Source organism: Xenopus laevis, chromosome 1L (genome assembly GCF_017654675.1).
Source record: "Xenopus laevis strain J_2021 chromosome 1L, Xenopus_laevis_v10.1, whole genome shotgun sequence".
Lineage (NCBI taxonomy): Eukaryota > Metazoa > Chordata > Amphibia > Anura > Pipidae > Xenopus > Xenopus laevis.
In genome coordinates, this window is record NC_054371.1 from 193,462,826 (window position 1) to 193,486,968 (window position 24,143).

Sequence of the window (24,143 nt, forward strand, 5' to 3'; positions counted from 1 at the left end):
AGATGTAGTTACAAGCTACTAATCTACTTGAGAAGCAGTTGACACCACAATTTGTGCTGCGGCTTTTTCTCTGACATGATTAACAAATCAGAAGCAACGCTGCTCTTTGCTACACGGCAGGATAAAGGCCAATAGTTATTGCTGTTCCATCTAGTATGTGTTTCCAGAGCTGTGTATAAAAAATAAAAAGCAAACATGTTTTCTACAGTAAAGCACAACTTGCAACTACTTGTCGATTGTACTGGAATTACAAAGCAGGCTTTATAGTTCAATTCTTATTAAAGAGGAATTGTACGTACACTGAAGGGAATGCTTAATATGTTTTATACATTTTTATTATGTTTTATTATATTCCCTTCTACTTTAGACATATAATGGATTATTTGTAATTTCCTCAGTCCTCAGTATTTTTTTCTTATTGTAAATCACTCAACCATTCTGTTTGTCAGTTTTGCTTTGCAAATAGCTGACTAAGTAACTTAACTAGAGGGGGGCGGGCCCTGGTGCGTGACGTGCAGCCGGGCCCCCGCCCCCTCCCCCTCCGTACGGCCCGAATTTCAGTGGCGCGCGAGCTGCCGGGGGGCCCTGAGGGGGTGCGGGCCCTGGCCCGCTCGCACCCCCTGCTCCCCTGGTAATTCCGCCACAGAGCTGACTCATTCAAGAACCAGCCAATTAGAGCAGGAGAAATCTGTCATTGACTCACAGCATGAGCGTTTAGTTTTCAGCCAGCAAGAGATTTAGGTTGAGGAACACACAAATCATTAAATTTATGTAGATATTATACATTTAATTATAAATCTAATATATTTAATTATAAATTTAATATAATATATTATGTATATTTATAAAACATATAAATTAAACATCTAGTACAGGTTTATAGATTTTACAATAGTGTATGTTCTCCTTTACCTGCCCTATGTTGCCCTTGCTTTAAAACAGTAATATCTCTGAAAATGCCAGAAAAAAGCCTACAGTACATGGGTACACTGCTTGACATGATGTGTGTGTGTGTCCTGAGTAAGCCGTCCATCTCAAATCTAGTTCAGCCATTCTGTCCACATGGAAAAGTAACATTGATCACTTTCCTAATAGCAGAAAGAATGCTATATATACCACGTTTAAAGGGAAAGATTAAAGTGTTTTTCTATGTTTAATATTGACCTTTTTCAGTTGTTTTATGGTTTTTGTATTTTTAGCATTTGCATTAGTCTGCATCTGTCAGGCCTTTGAATAAAAATACTATCTGGCTCTTGTTATCAATGACCCCAGAAAAAAAAACCAGATTGAATGTAAGATTTTTATTAGTATACTGCTATTGAAAGCAGTATGTCTGTAGTTGCTATTGTCTACTTGCATGACTATGGAGTCTTGGCTGGAACAGATCTACTACCAATACAATATTTCAAGGTTATAAGAATTTACATGCATGAATAACTGTTGAAACCATGTTGAATAGCAGTTTGCCAGCCAGATGTTATCATTTACCATGCATCATTGTTTTTTAACAGGAAGGCTATGCAGTTATTGTGCTAAATCCCAATGAAAACTACATTGAAGTGGAAAAGAGCAAGGTCCAGGCAGAACAACCTTCTCCAGACAGTTCTGATGAACCTGCTGAGAAAAGAGAGAGGAGGGAGAGAAATCCAAAGGAAACTAAGAAACGGAGGGACTTTTATGAAAAATACCGGAATCCCCAAAAGGAAAAGGATACCTTACAAGTGTACATCAGAGTAAGTAAATCAGACTCACTGTCAGTACTCTATATAACAATGTTAAACGGCTTAGTACACCATATGTACAATAATTCTTGATACAAAGGTTCCTTTTGGGGGGATGAGCAATTTTGTTTTGTCTACAGTTTCATGGCAAAATCATTTTGTTTTACTAGAAAAAAAATATTGTTTTTTTTCACGTGGGAAAAACATGAGAAAATACACCAATAGCACTCAGCAAGTCCAGTTGTTTTTAGATTGACCTATACTAGATATACTATGACCTGGATGAATGAAAATCTTCATAGTCATACACCAATAGCAGTATTATTGGCATATGTAATATGTTTTTTCAGAGCAAAAAACAGTCTCAAACACCATGCTACTTTTTTGACTGATTACAAACCTCAATGACTTCTCGCACAACAAATGACTGAACATTCGCAGTGTATGTAATAAAACTTCATAATCGCACAGCCTATTTTGCAAAAATATTGAACAAAAGTCCAGAGCAGGTGTGAATGCTAACCTTTGCTTAGCATTTGCCATGCATTTGGTTTTGCTAGAAAACTCCAACAGCATTATTAGAATTTATCCATGTTCTTTTTTGGCCTAGAAAAGAACAAACACTCTTTTGTGCCTGGAAAATGTATTTGGCACATGAAAAAACACTGAGAAATAACACTTGTTGACTCCAGTGTGTTTGGAGAAATTTTCAGCAAAATTTTACTTTTTCTAATTTTCACGCTGCAAATGAGAGAATGATAAAGAATCCACTGGAAAGTATTTTGAGAAGCACCAAAAAAGCCTTTGTGATTACTGGTCCATAACTACTGTATTAGTTTGTCTTCTCTCTGAGATCTTCAGGGGGAGGACAATTTATTAAAAGTTTAATTTTTGTGGTATTAAAGTTTAATAGCGGTTTCAAAAAGCTCTATTTCTCAAAAATCACAAATACCATGAAAGATCCAAATTGATTAGAAATGGTCTAGTAATATCAGTGTAGCTCCTATTGACTTCTATAGGATCTTGACAACTTTTACCTGGCAAATTTTTGTATTTTGTATCTCAAATTTTTAGTTTTAAAGTAATGTAGAAAAAACAAAATTTTTTAGAGATTTGTGAAAAATAGTCATTCAATTGTTAATTAATAGACCGTAAGTCTGTAATTGCTGAATGGCTGAGTTCTTTGAAAATATGATAAAGCATTAGGCTGAACACTCCCGTTGCTTTTTAATATTACAGGTTCACATAACAGTGGGTAGACTTTATCCAGACAACAGAAATGTCAACGTTTCAGAAGCATCCACCCCCTTCATTGAGCCATAAATGCCTCATTAATCCACCAGAGTCTTATAGATCCATCAGGTCACATGATTCAATTACATGACACACAAATTGTTGTGAAAACGTGCATTTAGTCCATTGTATATAGTGAATAAAACTTTATTCACTATATACAGTATATGCAATGGATTAAATGTACATGGTTTCACAATCATGGGCACATGATTATTTTCCAGGGTGTCCACTATTAAAGGAGTTTGTTTACCTTTGAGTTAACATTTAATATGATGTAATGAGTGATTTTCTGAGGCAATTTGCAATTACTTTTAATATTTTATTATTTATGGTTGTTTAGCTTTTCATTCAGCGGCTCTCCAGTTTGCAATTTCAGCTATATGGTTGCTAGGGACCAAATTTGCTAACAACCATGCATTGAAGAGACCTGGATATGAATAGGAGAGGGCCTGAATAGAAAGATAAGTAAAAATAGTATCAATATGATTCATGGTAGACTTACAAAGATTTTGTTTTTATATGGGGTCAGTTGCCCCCATTTAAAAGCTGGAAATATTCAGGAGAAAATAAAATAAAAAAATTATTAAAAAAATGATAATGAAGGCCACTTGAAAAGTTTCTTAAAATTAGCCATTCTATAACATACTAAAAGGTAACTTGAAGGTGAACCACCCCTTTAATCTGCTAGTCGACATTTACCAAAGAGAGGCGGAGAAACATCTGACCTATCAGAATCCAATAAAGTTACAAATCATTCATTTTAAAAGGTTTGTTTTTTTGTGGTTCACAGAATAACTATACTTAGGCCAATTCTGAGCTTAATTTAAATTTAATGCATATTTTTGTACAGGTTTCATAGAATCATGATTCTGAATAATGTGTAAACTTTAGTTGCATATAATTTCAGTCACTGTTGTTATAAAACAAACTGGTACAAGTCATTTCTTGTTGCCTTAATTAAACTGAAGCTTATCCTCAAGTGCCAATGGCATGGAGATTTGGCTGAAGTCATTCATTGCCCAGAAAATGAAGCTTCAACAAGATTAAGGTCACTTTATAGAGGAAGAGATGCAGTGTTCTTATCTTGTACAAGATGCAGTGGTGCCATTTTCCATCTAAACCAAATCATTTGATGAATGGCTATATTGCCAATTAAAGTATCTGGTATATACATTATTAATGGGTCTTGTACCTGTAATTATCCCTGGATATGTCTTTTTCTCCATATACTAAACCTGAACAGTTATCTCAACCAGGCAGGGAATTCTCTGTTCAAAATACAGCAGAGAAAAAAAACAGCGCTCAACCCATACCCCCTAATGAGCTAATTAGCTGCTAATGTGAATTATTAATTCTTAATGGTTATATTCAATAATGTGGAAAGAGCATGATGCCACTGGGAATCATTTTAAGAAAATATGGTTCCGGTTTAGCTCTTTCTCAATCCTAATTCCAGTAAACATTATGATTTCATTGTTAGCCCAGTAACAGATTAGCAGTCACAAACACACAGAATAGAAAGATTTTTTTGCCATTAACGACTTAACACCAGTACTTATAGATAGTATCAACATTAGGTCGTTTTTTTTGTTTTAACTTTTTAATTGGGGCAAGATCGTAATCCAGGCTTTTACTTTACCGGCGAGTTGCCAGTTGCATCTATTATGCCGGTCAAATTTTTTTTTAACTATGATTATGTATTGATGCAGTGATCCCCAACATATATTGCTCACCAACCCTCTGGGTGTTGCTCCCTGTGGCCTCAAAGCAGGTGCTTATTTTTGAATTCCTGGCTTGGAGGCAAGTTTTGTTTGCGTAAAACCAGGTGTACTGCCAAACAGAGTCTCCTGTAAACTGACAAAATAGCCAATCGCCACACTTATTTTGCACCACCCAGGAACATTTTCCATGATTGTGTTGCTTCCCAACTCTTTTTGCAAAGGGGGACCCCTGTTCTAATGAATGTGTGTCCTGGGCCAAACTGACCAATAAATGCTCACTTCTGATTAGAATGCAGTAGCCTAAATCACTTGACCCCTGGGGACTGGAGACAGTGGGACCAGCAAATGACTGCACACTTGTCAGTGCAATCAGATTTTCAAAACTGGCCTATAAAAATGCTGGATAATACCACATCTATTCTATTGTCAGTTGTTTGGACACTAATGACTAGCTTGGCATACCATATATCACTATTTGGGGCATATTCATCAAAGAGTAAAGTTAGAGACTGCCACAGTCCTTTAACGTGAAATTCCACCACTCTCCATTTATTTCTATGGACTTTTTAAAAGCGTATTTATCAGTGGGTGAAAATGAAAGTTCACCTTTTGGTAAATAGGCCTTTCAAATGCCATGGAAATGAATCGAGAGTGGCAGAACTGTAGACTGTGTTCACTCTTTGATAAATATATCCTTTGCTCCATGGGACATTTGTTAATAAAGTCCTATGACCGGACCTTTTCGGTAAGTGTAAAGTGCCACTTGTATTATCTAGGCAGAGTGTGTGGTATTTCCAAGCCATACACCATACTACAGGTATGGCATCAGGAATGGGTTCCATCTAGAAAACTCTGAAGGCCCATAGACTCCATTTTAATCTAATAATTTACATTTAAAAAAAATTATTTTCTTTTATCTGTAATAATAAAAGTAAGATATAATTAATCCTTATTGGAGGCAACTATCCTATTGGGTATAATAAATGTTAGAATTTTTTTAGTAGACTTAAGGTATGGAGATCCAAATTATGGGAACCCCAGGTCCCAAGCATTCTGAATAACAAGTTGTATACCTGTATATTATTAACTCTTGCTTAAATATATGTGTCTATAAGGCAGACAGTTGCTGTAGAAGGCTAAAGGCATATATATATATATATATATATATATATTTATATATATATATATATATATATATATATATATATATATATACACACACACACACACACACACGTAAGGTCTAAATAAGAGCAAATGACGACTCTGCAAAGCCATGTGCCTTTCCTTCTTGTTCTGTGAAGACAATTTGTTGCATTGCAACCACTTCTCTTGGAGTCTAAAGGTAGCTTATTGGCCCGTGTATGGGGCCCCCCGACGGGCTTCCCCGATCGAGATCTGGCCGAAAGTCGGCCAGATCTCGATCGGAAGGGACTAAAAATCCCCTTGGATCGCGGCCACATCTGTTTGTTGATGCAGTCCCGCGATCTGACCACCCGTTAGGATCCGATCGTTGGGCCCTAGGGCCCACGATCGGATCAGCCCGATATTGCCCACCTCAAGGTGGGCATATCGGAGGGAGATCCGCTCGTTTGGCGACTTCGCCAAACGAGCGGATCTCTCCATGTATGGCCACCTTAAATCTGTCATAAAGATATGTTGAAGTGCCATTCCCAACATCACACAAGAGCTGTTGGCTGGAAATTATAGTTGAAAAACAGCTTAAAGTTTCCTACTCTAAACCTTTAATTCACGGTGCACTCACAATTACAGCTCCATCATGATGTAGCTGCAACAGGAATGTGCAATCACTCCAAGTGTGCCAATGCCATAGTAAAGTGTAAATCCTGAACTATGCTTTGGGATTTTCTCAGGATCAGCGTGCAAACGGCAAGCTTCCATCATTAAAATACTTTGCATGAGAACTAAGAACATATGGCAGCGAAGACATTAAATATAATACTAGCGTGTTCAGCCGAAGTAGCCATAGATTATAAAAAGTAAATGTAAAGAAACCTGTCTGTTCAGCGCAACACAGGCAAATAATGCAAATAGCTGATCCTGCAAGAGCCGTTTATCAGGAAAACTGTGCTCTGACACTGTTATTGAGTCTTGAATAAACGCTGTGCTTTATCACCTTTCCTTTTAGGATGTGGAGCTGAAAAGGGATCATTGAATCATTATTTCACCGTACTTTGCTGAAACGAAAAGCAATAAAAATATATGTTTAGCAAATAAAAACACATTTAAACGCTAACCTTCCTGTTACTACCGGATGAAGTGACTATTAATATTACTGGTGGGGTTTTTTTTTTTCCTTTCAGGAGATTGATTGATTTTCAGCCCCATAAGCTGTTAAACTAAAACTGTGGATAATATGCTTTTCTCCAGTGTGCTGCGGTTAGCTTAACGTAATTGGCCACAGGATGCATTTTTAAGATTTAAATTATTTTCTCCTTCGGTGCTTTCAAAACGCTGCTAATCTGTGCAATAAAGGGGAGTCATAAAGTTTCTATTTCTCCGCTATGGAAAGCGGAGTGAAATCAGAACTCTGACCTTTATTAAGCCTCGGACTTGTTTTTCCAGCATCCTTGCCTCTCTGGCAAACATTATGGTCTCTTTAACTTTACTTTCCCTACATTGCACAGGCAGCTTAGCATTGCATTCATAATTGTAGTTTCTAACTAAGGGGTTGGCAAGCTTTTGGCTGATGGTTGGTTCTATGAGTTGTAGTTCAACATCTCTTGGGATGCAGGTAGATGATCCCTATTAATCATTCAAATTCTGGTGTGCGTTTCAATCTGGCACTTTACAATCAAATGAGTCTTTTGTTAATATGTCCCATATTCAGCCAGGCTCACAAAAGTGGTGGCGTTATAGCCTTATGTTTAATGCTTGGGCTCACTGTACATTCCCTCCTGTAAGGCAGGGGAATGAACAAATTGCAAATACAAGTCTAGCCTCAAACCCAAAGGCCAACTGGACCCAAAAACCAACTGGACCCAAAGACCATGCACAACCAGTTTGTTAATAGTCCAATGCTGTCACCTACAAATACAAGCATGGAGGGCCAAACAAGGCTAATTCAGTTGTTTACCTGAAGTTTAGATGACAGGGCCTCTTCATGTAGTGTCCTGTATCTAATCAGATGTGCAAAAGAGGCAGGGTAGCATAGGGCTCTTATAAAGAGGCAGGGTAGTTATAGGGCTCTTATAAAGAGGCAGGGTAGTTATAGGGCTCTTATAAAGAGGCAGGGTAGTTATAGGGCTCTTATAAAGAGGCAGGGTAGTTATAGGGCTCTTATAAAGAGGCAGGGTAGTTATAGGGCTCTTATAAAGAGACAGGGTAGTTATAGGACTCTTATAAAGAGGCAGGGTAGTTATAGGGCTCTTATAAAGAGCCAGGGTAGTTATAGGGCTCTTTAAGAGTGCTTATTTTATCTTCAGGAAGATCAGTTGGAACTCTGGTCATTGTATCCTGCAGTTGAACCAGCAAGAATGTCCACGTATTTAGTCATGCAGCAAACAAATATCCATGTGTGGCATTTGCTGTAAATCCTCTAAGAACATAACTGTATTTTAGCTGTAGGAAACAAATGCCAGAATTCTTCTGGATTCCCCTGCCATCACCCACTTATCACCAAAGAAATCTTGCTCTGTCAGTCTGCACTGATGGACCCCCCTCACACACAAATAAGGGTTCCTAATTCATCCCTAAACTTACATCCTACTCATCTTTACAGGATGGCTTCAGAAATCATCGGTCTAAAAGAATCAAACAAAAAGTAAAATAATTGTGAAGTGTCTGTGTAAGTGACAGATTGAGTTTACTGTAACATCTCGATCCCTTGTAAATGGTGTTTTGTTGTATTGTTTGTGAGGGAGCCGTTCTATCTCCCAGCAGATCTCATTTTTGTCATCACCACAGACTGCTAAACTATGTACACATTATGATGGGTTTTTTGTTATGCTCACACCTGTCCAATGAAAACTGGATGGAGACCACCAACTCATCCCACAAAGGCTGCAGATGGCAAAAACATCTGGCAGCTTTCATACTGAATGAACACACAAAGGAAAGCCTCCTTAGCACGAACGATTACATGCGTTCTGAAGTTGATTTTTTTAGTGACACTTCTTGTAAGAACACAGGCCTATTTTTTTTAAGATTCCTATTGCATTCACTGCAGTATATTTAAATCAAACAATTCGATAAGACATCTGTATTCAGATTCTGACTGTAGATTAATTTTACGATGTTTTGTATTCTGAATGATGATCTGTTTACCTTGAATTGACTAATGGGACAGAGTAATGGTTAGAATTGGTTGTATGAAGATAGATAGATAGATAGATAGATAGATAGATAGATAGATGATCAATAAATAGTTGATGGATAGATAGATAAAAAGATAAATGATGGATAGATAGACAGATGATGGATAGATGGATAGATAGATAGATAGATAGATAGATAGATAGATTAGATAGATAAATGATCAATAAATAGTTGATGGATAGATAGATAAAAAGATAAATGATGAATAGATAGATAAAAAGATAAATGATGGATAGATAGACAGATGATGGATAGATGGATAGATAGATAGATAGATAGATAGATAGATAGATAGATAGATAGATTAGATAGATAAATGATCAATAAATAGTTGATGGATAGATAGATAAAAAGATAAATGATGGATAGATAGATAAAAAGATAAATGATGGATAGATAGATAGACAGATGATGGATAGATAGATAGATAGATAGATAGATAGATAGATTATATAGATAAATGATCAATAAATAGTTGATGGATAGATAGATAAAAAGATAAATGATGGATGATAGATAGACAGATGATGGATAGATAGAAAAATAGATAGATAGATGATGGATAGATAGATAAAAAGATAAATGATAGATAGATGATGGATAAATAGATGATGGATAGATAGATAGATAGATAGATAGATAGATAGATAGATAGATAGATAGATAGATAGATAGATAGATACATTAGAAAGAGACAGACACACATTAGACAGAATCACATTATAAAGAGACAGACACAGACAGACAGACAGACAGATACTTTTCAATTGCAATTTATGTGTTTTATTGCTAAGAACAATTACAGGGAAGGGGACTTGGAAACCTGCTGCCTAAGTTCCCATTTGACATCAGTATAGGATTCATTACAAGTGACAGATAGCTAGTGAACAAACTGTGTTAAAAGGACTTTGTAGGATTTACTTGCTCAGGACCTTCATACCTTAAGAAAAATCATGTAAACCTTAACTAAACCCAATAGACTGGTTTTGCTTCCAATAAGGATTCATCATACAGTATCTTAGTTTTGATCAATTACAAGGTACTATTTTTTTATTACAGGGAAATTTTTTTTGGATAAAATGGAGTCTATGGGAGACGGCTTTTCTGTAATTTTCTGTAATTCTCAGCTTTTTTTTTATAACAGATCCCATACCTGTATTTGACTTTTAGCTCACTCTTGTCCAATAATGCTGATGGATATCCCAAAGCCTGTTGTGCTTCTTAACTGTAAATGTCCTTGGCTGAAAATAAGTGAGCACTACAGCTGGAAAGGACAATTGGCTTGCTAATGGTGGAGTCCAAAGATGTTTAGCTACCATGGCTATACAAATACCCTCAGTCACTCTTTAGAAAATGTTGGGACTGTAAAGCTGTGACAATGACAATAATTTTTTTTTTATTTCCTAAAAAAGATCTGGGTCCAATCTGTGCCATTAATATTATTGAAGTTTATATTGCCATAAAATGATTATAATCCCTCTTTTTTTTAGAAGGATATAGGCAAAGTGGTGCAAATGTGGCAATTCCTTGTTGGATTCATGCTTTTGCTTTATGAGGAGTTTGGGGTTTCTGTAGCTCCTGGTTAGGTGATGCCATGGCATGGGTTGTTATGACTTCTGTACATTGTCAATTCATCATCTGTTCTTTATTGGTCACTGCCTGTTAATATCAGTAGAAAGAGCAATGGGTCGCCCCTTTGCTGGCACATTTTCAAACTGCAATCCCAGTGAGACCCACCTTGCTTCTTATTCATCTCATTGGCACAGTGAATTCTGACCATTTACAACTATAGCCATTACTTGAGCAGGACTCAGAGTTCTCCCTGTGACATTGCCCTTGCTTCGGAATATTTGCATGTTTATTTTGTCTTAATTATGTCTGACCTAAATTGAATAGATGGTTTCCTGTATTAGTGCATATTACTTGTCTGACACACATAGGAGCTTCAAATGGATTTTACCTTTTAATGAGACATTTTATTGGCAGAAGAAGACAGCACAGACTTTACTCTAAAATAATTAATTCCCCTCATCTTTCTCTCACTCTCTCTCTCAGTCTCTCTCTCTCTCTCTCTCTCTCTCTCTCGTGTTTCCTGATTCATATCTAATTTAAAGCCCCAAAGACACCTTCCCAGATACCCGTGAAACTGGAAATTTTTTAGACTATTTCTGTTTGGCATTAACATTTTAGAAGATGCTGCCAATGATTTACTAAAATCCCAGAAACAATTAATTTAATTTTATACAGTGCTAATAACGTGAAAGTTAGTGAGGATCATTTGCTAACATTGTCCTTAGTACAGTAACTGGGCGCTAATTCATGGTGACCAATCAAATGTTTGCTCAGCTGGCCAAATAAAGCTAATTACTGGTCATTTTTCAGTCCATTTACAAAAGTGCCCAGTGTTAGTAAATTAACCCCATTCAATGGTGCTTGTTTATGAACAGTTTTCCATCAGTTCAGTCACCTACAAGCTAAACTTGATACTGCAAGATATAAACCAAAAGTAAAGATCATATTGGCCATTATGTGTTAATGGACTTGTGGACACTTGTATATTGCAGGTATGCGATCCATTATCCGGAAACCTGTTATCCAGAAAGCTCCAAATTATAGAAAGGCCGTCTCCCATAGACTTCATTATAGCCATATAATCCAAAGTTTTAAAAATGATTTCCTTTTTCTCTGTAATAATAAAAATGTACCTTGTACTTGATCCAAACTAAGATATAATTAATCCTTATTAGAAGCACAACAGCCTATTGGATGTATTTAATGTTTACATGATTTTCTAGTAGACTTAAGGTATTAAGATCCAAATTGTGGAAAGATTCCTTATCCAGAAAACCTCAGGTCCTGAGCATTCTGGATAACCGGTCCCATACCAGTATTAGTAAATGAGCCCCCACTGTCTTTTCTCAGGGATGATAGAGAAGGGATTGAGAAGGAATCTCTGTACCTGTTAGGTTCAATCCTGACTCTGCTCACACTGCCCGTTGACTTGTTACAACCCCCAATGAGCTTACATTGACAGGCAAGATAAAAAGCTGGTTAGTAGAATTAACATGCATTTTTAAAGCACCAACATATTCCATAGAGCTGTCCAATAATTGGGTTTATACAATGAACATACAAAATTACATAACAAAACAGAAGTGGCATGGCAGAGAAAAGAGTGGATGCTAAGGTGTATGAGCCTTGCCTGGAATGGAGGACCAGTTAATAGAGTTACAGTAGTCAGTATCTGATATGATATAATATGCGTTAATCAGAATCTTGTGTGATAAACTGTTGTATTTCCAGAAATATCGCTAAAAGTGACATAATTTAGTCATTGATTGGATTTGAGGACAGGGCTTGGTGAGTTGGGGTGATAGTGGAAGAGGTCTAATGTAACAAGAGACTTAAGTTTAACAATCCAAGCAAAAAAAGGCATTAAAACATCCAAACAAGAAGAGGTCTGAATTAAAAGACAAATTTAAAGATCCAAAAAAAGGTTAAGCGGTCTGTTTTGATATCAGGAGAAGGGGGAGACAATTGAGAATTATTTGCACAATGGTGGTATTGGAAACTATATGAATTAATTAATTAGTTGGCCAGGGGACAGATAATAATAAGGACCCATGGCAGACCCTTGAAGCAAGGAGGGGTAAAGCTGGCCATAGATGCAAAGATCCGATCGTTCGAATCCTCAAACTTCCCCATCTCCCGAACTGCCACTAACCATTTAGATCAAATAAAGTAGTAAAAGAACAGATCAGCTGATGTTCTGCCCCTGGAAGCAATTTTATGAAAGTTATGTCTGACAAAGCTGCTGACAGTCTGCCACTGAAAATCATACGATCAGCAAGACCAGAGAAATTTAAGCAGCCAACAGAAATCTTTGAACTTGGCCGATCGACCAAACGACCGATCTCCGCGGGACAAAAAATGTCGGGACTCCCCACACACGGTCTGAAAATCGTACGTATCCTCGATTCGTACGATCAGATCTTTGCGTCTATGGCCAGCTTAAGAGAGAAGGTGCTACTCCAATGTCTGTATACACAAAAAATAACACACAATCATACCCCATAATCTAATTGTATTAAGCTCAACCATGGATAAACTTTAAAGGAGATGGAATGATATAATCATTAGGGGTGCCAAATGTTAGGAACCCCTTAGAGATAATCATCGCTTACCTAATACACTGGGCCAAAAACTGCACCGTTCTGGTTTACTTCTGTGTGACTACTATGGAACAATCTTTTTCCTTCCTTGCAAAAGGCTCACATGTGCAGTACAGAGAATAGCTGAATTTTAAGCAAATGTTTTCTTTCACTCTACTGGGTATGTATTAGCCTGGGGCCATCAAAGTATGAAGAAGTGGAAGAAGTTGATTGTTGGTGCTACTACAGGAATACTGCAGGCCGATGCAGTTTTCTGCCAATAGGAGGACAGGCCCATGGTATCAGTTAAGCTATTATAATCACTGGGTGATGCCTAATATTTGTCACCCCCAGTGATTTTAACTTTCCTTCTTCTTTAAAAATGCAGTGTAGTTAAACCCACAGTACACTAAAGCAAATAGTATTGCCTGTTTTCCGAAATTTCTGGATGATGGATTTTCAGATCCATACCGCTAATTATTTAATGTTTTATATAATATGTTTTATATATAGTAATATTGCTTGCTAAAAAATACTAGACAACTATCATGAGCGTGAATTCAAGATAAAATAAAAGAAGAAGCTGAAAAGGTTACTCATTTTAGCATACTTAGAGTTAGTGGGTGTTGATGGATTTGCTCTTTAATTATACCTCCATATCAAAAGCAAGTGTTGATAACCAAGGTTTCCCTTAGGCAGCTAAAGTTGGATAACTGCTCCCAATCTTCCTGTTAGGTCAACCACAAAAATTAAAATACGATTGAGTTCTCAAGGAAGGGATTCATATCAAAACAACTACTCGCCATGCCATTATGACAACTGGCTGTAACAAATGGGCCTGTGTTTTATTTTATGACAATTAATTTCTAAACGTAATGCAACATGGCAGTAGCAAGATGTTGAAAGACTTGCAGACTTGTCATAAAAGTGACCTTTCTGTCCAGGTCGTACCAAAGCCATTTTTAACAAGCAACCTCAGAAAGAGTGTAACTTCTTTTGTACTTTCTTAATTAGTTATTGATTTGAAACAATGCACTACAAAATATTGTCAGATTAGCTTGACGCCAGCAAGGTCACACTGTGCCCGTCTAGTCTTGATAATTTTTATGCTATACAAAAAAACTCACTCTTTTAAACCTTTTGTTAGAAGCTTTCTTTCTTTCAGAATAATTGACATGGGTTTCTTTTTTGAGAAACTGAATCATTGAGATTGAAGCATGTTTTTGTAAATTATATAACTAACTTTATTTCTCAGATTGAACCTTGGCAACAGAGGTAACAAAGGGAAACATTTCCACTTAGTATGCGGCATGGCCAGAAAACGTGTAGGATAAACGCTCCTCCTTAATCCTTCCCTATTTTTTATTATTTTGTGGCATAGGTATATTTTCTCCCTTTACTCACAGATTTTACAAATTTCGCTATCAGTTCTAAGCCTGATGCTTACATGGTGCTTCTTATTCACATTTTGTCATGCTGTTAGACTGGCCATATTTAGTGTCAGTGGTGGTCTAAAGAGAGGAAGAACTAATATTTGATATGCTCCTGCGGTGCCACCAACAAAGGAATGCTTCTGTCCTACCATTGTGCAATGCCCAGTGTCTCTACAGCAGAAGTATCTTTCTGAGCTCTAGAGGAGATATAGAGGAATGTTACACCCTAACCATAATGAGGAAGTCTTCATGGTTCAGCGTTTACCAGCTGACACGTTTTAAGGGGTTCAAGGTCGCCTAAATGTACCAGCATATTCTTATCAACATTATTGGACAACAGTACCAGTAGCAGCAGTTTTTACAGCTTCTACAAATTTTATGATGTATAAAGAGAGAGAAAATCTTTTGATATGAAATTTCCTCCTGAAATATATGGTTCCAGTTTCAAGACTGTGCTCCTGTCCCAGATCAATGCTGTGAAAAGTCAAGCCCTCTTCTCTGAGTGCAAAGACTTTCCTATCCTCCATCACAGACCTATTGAAGAGCATCCTAAGTCTTATGATATCCTTGCTAGAAATATATCTGTCACACGTTCAATTAAGAAGTGGAATAAGGATATCATTTCTGTCATTTCCTATACACACTGGACCAAGATTTAGGACAAGAGGTCAGTCCCTGTCATTTGGAAGATTTGACTGTATCTGATAGTTTCAGATACTGTAGTAGCTACAGACTCCAGACTCAGCTTCTTGTAACAAATCTTCCAAAGGAGACTAATTTAGGTGCTCAGAGATGGAATAAGCAGTTTTGCTATCAGTGTGCGAGATACGAGCAGTGTATCAGCAATGCTCTACAATCTTAGACATTAGACACATCTCCCTCAAAACTCAAATGGACAATAAATACCACAGCCTTTGTGTGTGTGTGTGTGTGTGTATATATTTTATTCACAGGAGGTCTTATATCACAAATATATATTACAAATATAACCTTTGCATGTGTAAAATCAGAATTTTTAATAACTTCAGAAACCCTTTTACAGAGCTGCTTTCTCCTCCCTGCACTGCAATCTGATTGAGAGTCCTTTTGATTTGCATCTCCCCATTGTCCTACAGCTAACACGCTTGCCTGCACCCTATCATGGGCACATTTCACTGAGAGGTGAAAACATTTGTTTCAATATAAAAACCTTTATTGGCTCAACCTAGTTCACGATGACCTTTAACTTTCAAAATGTCAGTAGCTTTGTTTAGACATACGAAAGTAATAATTTTTTTTGTCAAATCCTCCATGAACAGTCTAAAGATACAGGAATTGTTATCTGGAAACCTATTATCCAGAAAGTTCCAAACTACAGGAAGGTTATCACCCATATACTCTATTTTAATTTATTTTTTTTCAAATGGTTTCCTTTTTCTCTGTAATAATAAAACAGCAGCTTGTACTTGATCCAAACTAAGATATAATGAATCATTATTTATGTTTAAATTATTTTTTAATAGACTTAGGGGCAGATTCACTAAGGGTCGAATTTTGAAGTAAAAAATACTTCGAAATTCGACCCTCGAATTGAAATCCTTCGACTTCGAATATCGAAGTCGAAGGATTTAGCGCTAAACGTTCGATCGATCGATCAAAGGATTTTTCGTTCGATCGAACGATTAAATCCTTCGAATCGAACGATTCGAACGATTTTAATCCAACGATCGAAGGAAAATTGTACATTTTAGTTCATTTGTACAACGGCACATAGAGCATTTTTTACACCACTTTCTTCCAGTGCAAAACAACAAAGGACAAAATGCCACTTTTTCCTTTTCCATGGTCATGATAGCAACCAATGAATATTGGACACATGGAGCAGTGACACAAGCGTCTCAATGTGGCTTTCTTTCTGCCGCTACTGTTGTTTACTTGAACATCTGTAGGTTTGGGACAACACTTTGGTACTAGACTAACCTAACCGACTAACCTCATTCCTCTCTGACAATAACCTGCTGGACCCCCTACAATCCGGTTTTAAGCCAGAACACTCCACGGAAACTGCCCTGACTCGACCTTTTAACTGCTAAAGCCAACAATCATTTCTCTCTACTAATACTGCTTGATCTCTCAGCTGCATTTAAAAATGTAAATCACCCTTTCCTCCTCCAGTCACTCCATTCTCTTGGCCTTCGTGACACAGCCCTGTCTTGGTTCTCTTCTTACATCACCAATCGTTCCTTCAGTGTCTCCTACAACGGAGTAGCATCTCCTCCCCTACCTCTTTCTGTTGGAGTTCCTCAAGGCTCTGTCCTGAGACCATTACTATTCTCCCTCTATACTTCCTCCCTCGGCAAATTAATCAACTCGTATGGTTTCCACTACCACCTCTTTGCTGAAGATACTCAGATCTATCTCTCATCTCCTGATCTCAACCCAGAAGTCCTAACTCGCGTCTCTCCTGCCTGTCCGCTATCTCTACCTGGATGTTGCAACGCTACCTTAAACTAAACTTCTCTAAAACTGAAATGGTTCTCTTTACTCCAACTAACATCCCGGAAGTATCCATCATAGTTAACAATTCCACTTTCACCCCCTCTCCCCAGGCCCAGTGCCTTGGGGTTATCCTAGATTCTGCCCTGTCATTCACTCCTCATATCCAGTCACTTATTAAATCATGTCACTTCCACTTAAGGAACATATCCAAAATACGACCCAAGATGCTGCCAAAATTCTTATTCACTCTCTTGTCATATCACGTCTAGACTACTGTAACTCTCTTTTAAATGGCCTTCCCCTCCAGAGACTGTCACCTCTCCAGTCCATAATGAACACTGCTGCGAGGCTCATACACCTCAGCAACCGCTCCTCCTCTGCCTCGCCATTCTGTCTATCCCTGCACTGGCTTCCGTTACCTTTCGGAATCAAATTCAAATTAATGACACTGACTTTCAAATCACTTCATAACTCTGCCCCACCCTACATCTCTGAACTCATCTCTATATACTCATCCAACCGCTTACTACGCTCCTCTACTGACCTGCTACTCAACTCTTCTCTCATTACCTCCTCACATGCTCACATTCAAGACTATGCAAGGGCTGCACCCCTCCTCTGGAACTCTCTCCCACGGTCTGTCTGACTTTCTCCCAACCTTTCTGCTTTCAAGAAATCACTTAAAACACACTTCTTTCGAGAAGCCTACCCTCACTCTGCTTAACTACCAAACGCAACACCGCATACAATACCACATTTCTCACCCACTTAATTCGATCTTGCCCACTCCCACACCTTGTGTATTACTCCCTTCCCTTTAGAGTGTATGCCTATGCATAGGGCCTTCCTCACCTTTTTGTACCGGTATTGATTGTGATGTTTGTTACTCCATATGTTCTATGTATATAATTCGTGATATAGTTGTATAATCACATTTACTTTACAGTGCTACGCAGTATGTTGGCGCTATGTAAATACATGTTAATAATAATAATACTAGTGATGTGTGGGTTGACAAAATAACAGCCGATGGCTAGAGGATGAATGCTAAAAGAGTTAGGGCACACTTACATTGTGGAAGGGCCTGTACCTGCCCAGCCTGCAAGCTCCTTGGGTTTCCACCAAGCTTATTCAATATTTTTTGATACCTGTGCTCCCAGTGGCTGTTTTTCTATTAATTTTGTGTTTGATAATACAAAATAAATGAGGTCATGCTGTGGAACTGTGATAAAACTTGACTCCGAATTCAAAATTTTTATGCATGTATCTAATTTACTGTGCAACTGTGCGGCTTCAGTAGCATTGCAGGCAGCAACCATATATTGATAGTTCATAGTAATAATAATAGATCATACATTAGAAGCAACGCTATGAGCAAAATTTTGTATAAAATAGTGCAATATGATTTTGTTTTGCTGCAACATATCAGTAAATATATTTGGCAAAATTTAAAAAAATGCCTCTTTTTCTCTGCGCATATATTGCATGTGAAACAACACAGAACATTTCTTGAATTTTTACTTGCTTTGTGCAAGGTAGACTTAATAAAATTCAGTATTAAACAAAGTGAAGAAGTCTTGTGAATTCTCAAGTAAGTGGAGTGAAATTTTTCATTCAAGCGAACATAGATGTACCTATTGCTTTGAAAGGATCTGGGCAGCTTTAAGTGCAAGAATTTTATTACTGAGCAAATTCTGCCAAGAAGACACAAGAAAATGGATATTTTGAACTATGGATGTAGAATGCAAAATTTTTAGTTGTGAATAGTCCATAGTTGGTGCTCATCTGCTTGATTCAGCTTTGAAGTCTCTACAAACACGTATTAAGTTTCTCTTTGAGAAAAATGACCCCCTTCCAAACACACACACAATATAAGTTAAGGGATTCTGTTATAATTTGTATGGTGTCGTTTTTATTACTAAATTAAACTAAATTGCAAATAATTTATTCTACCACTGAAAATGTTATTCTTGAACCAATTAATATGTTTTGTCTGATCCTGAGCTTGCAGCAAGAGCCAGTGCTACACAATGGAACTGCTTTAAGATAAGCTGTTGTTTCTTCTACTCGGAGGAGCCATGAATTGGCACAGCTGTTGTTTTTTACTATTGAGTGCTGTTCTCATATTTACCACCAGTGAGAATTTTTCAGTGATGCATATGTTAGGAAGCTGTTATCTTGTTACCTTCTAGTTGTTCTGCTGATGAGCTGCTGGGGGTAAAGTCTAAAGTAAATAAGTGCACAAATCACATGGCTGAGGGCATTTCAGAAACTAAGAACATGTCTAGCTCCATGTCAAATTTCAAAATTAAATATTGTTAAAATGCAGGATTTTGATGGAGGGGTGCAACATGTTTTCCTGTGACAGAATACTTTTAAGTGAGCAGCAGCATGCATATGCAAATACTAAAAGCACCATTATCTTTCACACATTTTAAAATATCATCTCTGTTGCAGTGACCCTCAATTAATTGACTCTGCCCAGCCATTCACCAGATGCGCTAGGGAAGACACAGTATTTGGAGATAATGTAATGATCTGCTACTGCTTGCCATCACAAACCTTTTCAACACCAGTGGAGGATAATTACCTCTAATCATGGAACATATCTACATGTATGTAGTGTTAAATAGTTACAATGTAATATTGCTCTCAGTTTGCTATAATGATGTGATCAGAATAAACATTGGAACTCTGTTTAAAGTAATATAGCTGTCTTTCAAAACCTATAAAATACAGAGTTGTTTGGGTCTCCTGTGGTTGCTTGTAGTGGGCTGTTAATGTCTCTTTACCAGAATAACTAAGACTATAAATTGCTATATCTTTTAATAAGTAAGTTGTACATAAAAGTGCCATGAATATGTAATTAAACATAATGACTAGCAGTCCACTTTGTTGAATTACTACATTGTTACTGTGAAGTAGGTTCACCGTGTTGATCACCATTTGTCCAATTAAAGCAGTACAATGAACATGGGAGAAAGGACAGATGCAGCTGTCTAGACACGGGAAGGTTTCAGCAAGTACTTGTGCTTAACAGGAATCACTTTGCTAGATTTTCATTCAGATCTGCCGCTGGTCAGATTCTGCAAATTTAACTCTTCAAACTGAAATGCTCACAAATACCATTAAGTCTACACTTGATGCAGGGTTTCCTTCTGGTTTTTAGGGTTTGCTGTCTTTGAGTTGTTACATCCACACTGCTATTCAATATGTTCATTCTTTTATGCAGTGTGTCGTTTAGCATGGATAGGATTTTGAAGTATATATCACCTTAGTATTCCTATAGTTGCCAAGTAAAAAACAAAAATCTGGGTAGAGCATTTGTATCTATCTATCTATCTATCTATCTATCTATCTATCTATCTATCTATCTATCTATCTATCTATCTATCTATCTATCTATCTATCTGTATATCATCTAAATATCATTATCTATTTATCATTATCTAGCTATCTATCGTGTGTGTGTGCGCTCTCATACATCATTGGTGTAGAACATGCAACACTCGTGGAAGCCCATTTATTAAAGGTCAAATTTTACTAGCATTGAGCTTTTTGAAACCATGATTAAATTCTATTTCTCTAAAACCATGAATGCCATGAATAGTCATTAAAAGATCAGTGTAAAAAAAGTACAAACAGTAAAAAAGGATGAATAATGCGTGAAAAAATATGAATACCTCTAAAACCTCTAAAAATTTGATTTTTTTCCAATATTTACAGTTATCCGGAAAACTGTTATCCAGAAAGTTCAGAATTATGGGGAGGCTATCTCCCATAGACTCCATTTTAATCAAATAATCCAATTTTTTTTAATATCTTCTTTTTCTTTGTAATAATCTTGTACTTATTGCAGGCAAAACAATCCTATTTGATTTAAAACTCGATTAATTTTATGTTTAGATGATTTTTAGCAGACTTAAGGTATGGAGATTACAAAAAGATCCCTTATCCGGCAAACCCATACCTGTACTAGCGGAAAAAACTTGAAGACCTCTAAAAGTCTAATTGGGTTAAAAAAAATTCCAATGGGATCAGTACAGCTCCCATTGACTTCTATAGGACCTTGACTGATTTTACTTGGCAAAGTTTTGTATTAGTGTTTTCCATGGTTTTTAAACATAAAAAATCTTGAATTTTTATAGTTTTAGAGAAAGAAAAAAGACCACAAATTATTTGAGAAAAAATGCTATTCTTAAAAAAAAATGGAAATCTGAATATAAGTAAATTGGCCCAATAGTGTAGTTGATGCTTTTAGCTGTTATGTGCCACCTTGTCTCAGATTTGTTTGCACATCAAATAGCTGGCAAGCAAGGTGTATGTGTTATTAAGTAAGTAGCTGGGTATGTACTGTTACTATATACTTCATTCATTCAGATAATTGTGCTATGCATCCACCACCCAACATTGCTGCCTATATAATCATAGTTTAATGATTATATTGACAGATCATTTGTTTTGCTATGTTACATGAAGATTAAGGGGACTTTGGATTCAGTAGGACATTGTGCAGTCAATTCTGGAATTACTCTTCCTTGTTAATGGCTATTTATTGAAAGTATTGATTTATTTCTGGTATAAATTTAATTTGCACATCAATTCCAGTTAGTATATTTCCTACAGGCATATGGTGACTAGGTTACTATCTATTGTAATTATCTCTTATTTGTAAATTACCAAGCTATTCCGAGGTATTTTGGCAAACTGTGTAGTACAATTTACGAGATAAACCTTTATCTTGAGTTAGAAATTAGAATGGAAACCTCCAACCAGTTGCCTCCAGCTGTGGTTTAACTACTGTGCAGTTCACTTTATTCTCAGCAAGGTGATGATTGTAGCACAACCACAACTGTAGGGTGGCATCCCTGCTTTAAATCATGAGCAGGGTCTTCTCATCTGCTCCACCGGTATGTTTGTCATAGTGCTTTTTGAAGTGATGAGAGACTGCAACATTTTTTTTCCAATATGTCCTCCAGAAGTACCAACAATGTGGGGTTTTGCAAGTCAGCTAATAGCACAGCTGTCTTAAGGGCCCATACTTATGGACTTTTATTCAGAAACCCTGCATGAGAACTTGGAACCCCCTGCAAGTACCAGTCTTCACCAGCACCCTTTTGGGGCACTGGAACTTTCTATAGCTGGACTGCACACTGTGGGGATTGAGCAGAGAAAACAAAGGTCAGATCAATGTGTGGCCATGGAGGGGCTAGAAGTCAGGACGGGCAGTTGGAATCAAGGTCAAAATTCATGCAGAGGTGAAAGAACAGAATTATCAATCTTAATAGGGCGTGAGCAAGAGATTGGCAAATTCAGAGCCAATTATAAGCTAGTTGAGAGTGGCAAAGCGGTTGAGCATGGAGAAGCATTGCAATAACAGCACACAAAATGCACATCAAGACATGTCACCATGTGACAACAAGGCTCACATATGTGCAAATGGAACTGGTGACTAATGTGCAAGTCATACATAGGCTAATTACTTGTGTTCATTTTCAGAGTACCCTCAAATACATACTGTTTTTAATTTGGAAAATAACTAAGTGCAATATGTTGGTAATTAGAAGACAAAAGGGAGAATGTTATAGAAACTGTCCATTGTGACTTTTGCTCCAAATCAAGACTGCCCAGCTGCAGGTTAGTAGACAGAATATGGTTTTCCAAGATATTAGTATAAGCCACATCCTATCCGACAGCCGACTGACCTCTTTGTGTGGTTAGACATTATTATTTTTTTGGCCCAAGTGAAATGCTGGACAATGGCCCAATACATGAAAGAAGTTGGATAACAGTGGTGTTGATGATTTTTAGACAAATGTGTTTGCGGTCTTTCAGGGAAAACAAAGGGATAACAGTTATTTTATCTCCTTTCTAAAACTATCGATATCCACATACAGTATGTAACTGTAAAAATGGCATGATCCTAACACAGATGTTCAAAAAAGGGTATAGGTATAGCATTCTCATTTAGAGGAAGATAATAAATAAATATATAGAACCAGCACATTCCGTAAAGCTTTACAGAGATTTTATCATTCACATCAGTCCCTGCCTCAATGGAGCTTAAAGTTTAAGGTCCCTATCACATTCACACACATTATACTCCATTATATCAGGAACCAATTGGCTCCCCTCTCTGCTTTTAGAGTGTGGGAGGAGTACCCTGATGCAACCCACCCATGCACAAGTAGACTGTATAAACAATTTGCAGGAAGTTGTACAGGGGCACACTAAAATGTCTTTTGTTAGTCCAGCATTTCTCCTGTTCTTTTGCAATAGTTTTGGTCAGGTAGATTGGCAGTATGTGTGTCTCAAGGAAAGATTAACAAAATAAATTGTTTATCCCTGCTCAAGAAGAAATTACCAGCACTGCATGCAGTCATCAAGGTTTTCCTGCAGTCAAGGGAAAGGATCTGGCCCATCCACATTATATTAGGATACAGATTCCGAGTTATGTTGTTAAAGCCACAAACACTTTGTAGCCTCCTGCCTTAATACTTCTATTTGTATCATTTTATTCAAGTCTTTAAGGACCCAATCCTCTTCATTAGGCATGTGGTTTATATGTCTATTTAAAGGCAAGCATTACATTTGAAACCATAATAAAAATAAAAAAACACAAAAACATACAGTTAATTTTCTCTCCATTTTTAAAGTAGAATGTGATGTAAAATCTCTGCCTTGCATAAACTAAAACACACAATGTACTGTAATAAGCTTAGGTTTATCCATCTCAGGCTTTTCAGCTCCCCAACAAGAAAAAGCTGAACCCATCTCTGCTCACATATGATTGACCTTGTGGGATAGAATAGTAAAATGGAAAGAGCCTGAAAACCACACACAAACCAACTTACCTTTCTTAGGCATGCTGCTCTGCCTCTATTTATCAGTAATTCTACTTCAAACTGTGTAAAAGCGATCCTCTACCCCTCCCTAACCCTAATTTTTTTTTCATAATATAATTTTAAGAAACTTTTAAATAAACATTTTTTTAAAAAAAGGTTC

At 37.0% G+C, this 24,143-nt stretch overlaps 1 protein-coding gene across 5 annotated transcripts in view; it reads left to right on the top strand.

Annotated features, from left to right (window-relative positions):
- Window positions 1–24,143, top strand: part of LOC108717391 (cotranscriptional regulator FAM172A homolog) — a 288,433-nt gene that overhangs the window by 118,546 nt on the left and 145,744 nt on the right. For all 5 annotated transcript variants that reach the window (XM_041568521.1, XM_018264673.2, XM_018264668.2 and 2 more), the window contains exon 7: window positions 1,512–1,733. In XM_041568521.1, the coding sequence (XP_041424455.1) occupies window positions 1,512–1,733 (222 nt within the window). The remainder of the gene's footprint in view (window positions 1–1,511; window positions 1,734–24,143) is intronic.